Source organism: Cynara cardunculus, unplaced genomic scaffold (assembly GCF_001531365.2).
Source record: "Cynara cardunculus var. scolymus isolate 2C unplaced genomic scaffold, CcrdV1 Un_Scaffold_7102, whole genome shotgun sequence".
NCBI lineage: Eukaryota > Viridiplantae > Streptophyta > Magnoliopsida > Asterales > Asteraceae > Cynara > Cynara cardunculus.
Window position 1 is genome coordinate 1 of NW_020203344.1, and position 5,820 is coordinate 5,820.

The 5,820-nt window shown below is 30.9% G+C and overlaps 1 protein-coding gene across 1 annotated transcript; it reads left to right on the forward strand.

Moving 5' to 3' along the window:
- Positions 1–6: 6 nt before the first annotated feature.
- LOC112504835 (R-linalool synthase QH5, chloroplastic-like) lies at positions 7–2,231 on the forward strand. Its single transcript, XM_025108792.1, has 5 exons — positions 7–82; positions 409–627; positions 752–890; positions 984–1,232; positions 1,828–2,231. Exons 1-5 carry the CDS (start codon positions 12–14, stop codon positions 2,131–2,133), a joined length of 984 nt encoding a protein of 327 aa, XP_024964560.1. The 5' UTR covers positions 7–11; the 3' UTR covers positions 2,134–2,231.
- The last annotated feature ends 3,589 nt before the right edge of the window (positions 2,232–5,820 follow it).

Consider the following 5,820-nt stretch of genomic DNA (forward strand, 5'->3'; position numbering starts at 1 on the left):
ATCTCACATTGATGGAGCTTGCAATATTGGATTTTAACATGGTCCAGGCTATCCACCTTCAAGATCTAAAATATTCATCAAGGTATCATTCCTTTCTTAATTACGAGTTAATTAGCCATTTATTCCTTGTATATATACATGACATATATACATATCTATAGGCCCATTCTTTTTAAGTTGTAGAAGAAGCTTGTTTAGAAAACACGCATTCATATTGGAATATCGTTTATACATACAAATTCACAAATGAACACCTAAAAGGTTCATATAGAAACGTTGTTCACATATAAACAGATGTTAAATGCATAATGCATATAATCGTGTTTATAATKTTCAAATATGAAGAAGACCTRCAAGTTTTGATGACATTAACTGCCAATGATATAGAGCTATGAATTGAATATATAGGTGGTGGAGAAATACATGTTGGGATAAGAAGTTAAGCTTTTGTCGAGACCGGTTGGTGGAGAACTTTCTGTGGACAGTTGGTGTTAATTACCTACCTAAGTTTAGCCTTGGAAGGAAAACGCTAACAAAGGTTAACGCCATGATTACTACTATCGATGATGTCTATGATGTTTATGGTACTTTGGACGAACTTCAAAAATTTACCGATGTTACCACCAGGTAAATATATTAATTAATCGTTGTTACTTCCATTTGAATCAAATGCTTATCGATCAATTAGTATTTAATTTGCATATATAATTTCATGAAATCTGACGATTAAAAAGAAAATTTGAATGCGTAGATGGGATATCAATGCGATTGAAGAACTCCCGGATTATATGAAGATTTGTTTCCTTGGATTCTACAACACCATAAATGAGATCACATATGATAATTTGACAAACACAAGATTACTCATCCTTCCATACCTAAAGAAAGCAGTAATTAATCCAATTTTGTTAATTAATATTATGTTCAATTTCTTAATTTGTGATCAGATACGAATCTAAACTTTCTTAATTATTTTGGAACAGTGGGCAGACTTATGCAAGTCATTCCTAGTAGAAGCAAAGTGGTACCAAAGTGGACATACACCAACACTCCAAGAGTACTTAGACAATGCTTGTATATCGGTATCTGGTCCTACAATACTCATGCATTGTAATTTTTTAACATCTATGACTTCAACGCAAGAGATCTTGCAATGCATGGAAAGAATTGACAACATTGTTCGCTACTCATCACTAATCTTTCGACTTGCAAACGACTTGGGGACATTCTCGGTAACTATATATATATATATATGTATTATTCGTTTAAAGATATTGCTTTGTTAATTTACCAAAAAATACTTATTGTAGGAGCGCAAATGGTCCTTAATTTTTTTTGGGTTTACCGGGTCATGTATTATCTTTTCAATCTTATTTTTTGCATGGTCTATCTTTTTAGTGTTTTTTGATTAGTAGTTTTCTGTTTTTTAAAAGGTTGTTTAAGAGCCTAAGTTTAATTTTTAAGTAGCTCCCTTCTTTTTGGTGTGAAGGAGTGAGTAAATAGCTCTATGAACGAATGGATCAGATCAATTTGAAAAATGGAAATATTTTGCAAACTCTGAGTACTAGATATGACCTTAAAATAACTTCCCTATGAATAGTCATCCAAGTATTTCCAGTGAATGGCAAAGCTTTTAGTTGTTTTTTCTTCTGTTCTTTTCTTTTCATTTCTATCAAATTAACTTTCAGATCGATGTTTCCAATATATAAATACTTGTTAATTTCTTTATTATACTTACTAATAACAATATACATTTTGTCATTATTAATTCAATGATTGTATTTTGTTTCAAATATAAAATACTAACTAACCATAATTAATTATTAGGACGAAATGGCAAGAGGGGATAATCCAGAAGCAATTAATTGTTACATGAATGAGACTGGTGCTACCGAAGCCGAAGCTAGAAGTTATATGAAATTGTTAATCAGCAAGACATGGAAGAAACTTAACAAAGAAGTAACAGGTGTTGCAGGTTCTCAATTTTTACAGGAGTTCGTTGACTGTGCAACAAACCTAGCTAGGATGGCACAGTTCATGTATGGTGAAGGAGATGGGTTTGGTCGTCCAGAACTAGTGACTAAATCTTATATATTATCGTTGTTGTTTAATCCAATCGAAGGTCTACATTAACTAATAGCCAAGACTGTTTATCTTTCATTAATTAGAGATCATCTAGGGAATTGATCATTTCCAAAATTAAGTGACATCATGTTGCTKAACTAATGYTGKGCTTGACAGTTAAGTTGGATTATTCTTGAAAGTAATATTAATTGGTGTTTGTTGTTTGTTGAATTTTTCTTAATCTTGAACTTAGCATTTGATATAACTTATGGTTGCATGATTGTTTAAATATTGCTAAGCATTCAAACACTCATATTAATTTATAGGGCAAAATGCATAAAATAGCAATCTACTTTCATAATTTTTTTTATTATAGCATTGTACTTCCAGTTTTTCTTATTACAACAATGTACTTTCAAACTATTTTTTATTAGACATTGTACTTTGAAAAATTTACCCATTATAGCATTGGATAACCTTTTGATTTAAATTTACCCATTATACCAGGTTTCCATGTCACCTCATTGTCCACCTAGGCTGTCCACGTATACCATAGTGATGTGACTTTCTTACTACATCATTTTACTTTCAAAATTATTTTATTATAACATCTACTAGTTCTTATTAAACACTGTAGTTTTAATTTTGACATTTATATATTTTACATGTTATTTAATAAATAGATTAAAAAATTCTAAATTATTCATTAATATACCGGTATCAATAAAACTAGTAGAACACAACTTAGCTCACTAATATTTTTTTAAAAATATATGTTTTTTGAAAAAAGAAAATAAGAATTGTTTCTTTTTTACCAAAAAATATTATCTTTTAAATAACATATTATATTTGTTCAAAAACTTTTAATTGACGTATACATATATTAAATTAATTAGATATAGGGTTACTCTCGTTCTATTTTTTTAGGATCTTGTTGAAGAATTATATAGATCTTTTCTTCTAAAAAGACCACGAAAATTAGATCGACTTTTTATGTTGATCAAACATATGTAAATAATTCAAATACTTCATCGATTTATTTTCAAAGAATAAAGTGTTACACATTACCAATAAATTTTTAAAAAAAAAATAGTTTAATCAAATACTTCAAAATTCTTTTTATATTAAACCATCGTAAAACCCCTGGAACACGTTACCCTTTGCTACTCATGACTCATCTTTGGACTTGTTGATGACTTAGCGACACCTTCGATAACTATTTATTTTTATTTGTATTTTCGGTTATTCATACATTATATTATATTTAATTTTGTTTGAAATATGAAAATGTATTAATTTTCCATTAGTACTAAATTAACTTAAACGATAACTATTATTATATATGTTAAATAAGAACGAAATGGCAAGAGGGATAATCCAAAAGCAATCCAAAGTTACTTGCATGAGAGTGGTGCTACTGAAGACGAAGCTAAAGCCAACAAGTTATATAAATACGTTAATCTGCAAGACATGGAAGAAACTAACAAAGAAGTAGCAGTTAGTTCCTAGTTCTTACAAGAGTTTGTTGACTGTGCAACAAATCTAGCTAGGATGGGTCTATCGTGTATTAGAAAGGAGACGGTCAAGATTGTCCACATGTGACTAAATTTCACATATTATCGTTGTTGTTTAATCCAATCCAAGGGCTACATAAATTAATAGCCAAAAATTAAAACCACAAGGGTGGTGCCCGATTGGTTCGAGCTTGGGCTCCAAAGGTAAAAAGTGACTAGAGATCCCAGGTTCGAATCCAAGAAGAAATAAAAATCCCTTGTAGCTACGGAGGTTCAAATGCGGTGATTCCGGGCCCGCGGATGATCGCCCTGAGATTAGTCGGCTCGTATAAAGGGTTGGATATCCGGTTTAATTAAAAAAAAAAGAATTAATATGTGTTATAGAGATACCCATAATACCGATAGAGCCCATTATTCTTAAAGGTTGGTTCAAGTCTCACCATGAGGAGTGTGAAATGTGAATGAGTATCATATGCTCTTTCTTCTCCTCTACAAATAGCATTCATGAAGAAGAGGAAGAAAAGGCGGCCATAGAGATGAGGAAGAAACGTAGCCATGTCTAACCGATTTCTCTCTGTGATTGCTTGTTGTTGTCTAACGGTTCCTGTTTTGTGATTTCTTGAACCAGCGATTTCTCAATACATGGACCAGTGATTTTGTTTGTGATTCTTGGACCTTAAATCAAATTATAGTGATTGACATGGACCAGTGATTTCTTCATGAAGCTGTTATTTTATCTCGGACCTGTGATTTCTCAACATCTCGTTGGCACTGTCTTGTTCATGTTCTAGTTCAAGCAATAGTTGTCTAAAGTAGTGATTGACATGGACCTGCGATGCTATCCTTGTTTCTATAAAAGAGAGGGGAAGAAAATGATTAAACTAGAACCCTTAAATTAAATTGCAGTGGTTGAACTAGTAAATCTAGTTGTTTTGCTCTCGATTTTGCGTTCATCGGTCTTCAATTCTCCAAAAACTTGAGCTTTCCTGTCACTTCCAGATTTAAGTTTTTTGATATAGGGTAAGTTTAGAAGAAGAGATCCCGTAATTAAAGCATAATCAACTGATTCATCTTGTGTTTTTGTAAAAATATTTAATAGTGTTGTAAGATGTGGTGAATTTATGTTGTTTTACATGGTTTCTAATTGAAWCTGACATCAGAAAATTGAACTATTTGGTAAAGAAACACTAAACAGCTTACTAGGGTAAATAAGTAATTTAACCTGTCTTGTCATATCTAGTCCAATCCTGACAARTCTTACCAAATGTTGAACAACTGTCTTGTCCTATCCTGTTCTGTTTTGACATGTCTCATCATGTCYTGTCTGTGTACCAAACACATCCTAAATGAAAGGGGATATTGAAACAAATTGTGAATCATATTTGGAAGATAATCATCACTCCATTTATCCCTTAAATTCGCCCTATCTCGCTCTCTTCTCCCCAGACTCTTTCTTTTTCCAAAGTAATAGTTTAAACAAAGTTCATTGGTGAATCCAAAGTTCATAAGTGAAATTAAAATTCATATGTGAAACAATGATTTTTGTTTAAAGTTTTCGTAATGTTGTTTCATATATGAACTTTGGTTATTCCAAATTCTTTACCAAAATTCATTACGGTTGGTTAGGATGGTAATTTGTTTCAAAACGATAAGTAAATTAGATAAAAAAGGAATGTGATATCAATATATGAAAAGGGATGAAAATACCTCAATTAGCACAGTTTGTATTAATTAGGCAGTTAAAAAAAATATGTATGTATGTATGTATATATATATATATATATAGAGAGAGAGAGAGAGGACGTTTCAAATGCAACTCATCACATTTGTACAACCAATGCAACCCAATAAATTGAGATATTTATGGAAATGATGAAAGTTCATTTATTATTATTTGAATATTTATGGAAGATAACTAAAGTTCATTAATTATGATCAATACTTTATATTATAAAACAATCTAAACTTTTATGTAATCACATATTCATCAAATTAAATGGACGGTTGAGAATGAGTTGTATTGGTTGTACAAATGTAAAGAGTTGCATAATAACCCACCTCTCTCTCTCTCTCTCTCTATATATATATATATATATATATATATCTATATATATATATATATATATACGGGTTCAAACGAGAACAGTATGCATGTGATTTTACATTAACATCACATACAAAATCACATGTGATTTTGCACGTGATTTAGCCGTTTTCGTATATATTCTTAAATAGTTAGCAA

Bases quoted from the DNA above. Each gene is read 5' to 3' on its own strand.
- LOC112504835 (XM_025108792.1), top strand. From the start codon at position 12: ATGGAGCTTGCAATATTGGATTTTAACATGGTCCAGGCTATCCACCTT. The intron at 628-751 runs GTAAATATATTA...TTGAATGCGTAG, and splicing joins TTTACCGATGTTACCACCAG to ATGGGATATCAATGCGATTG. The intron at 1,233-1,827 runs GTAACTATATAT...ATTAATTATTAG, and splicing joins ACGACTTGGGGACATTCTCG to GACGAAATGGCAAGAGGGGA.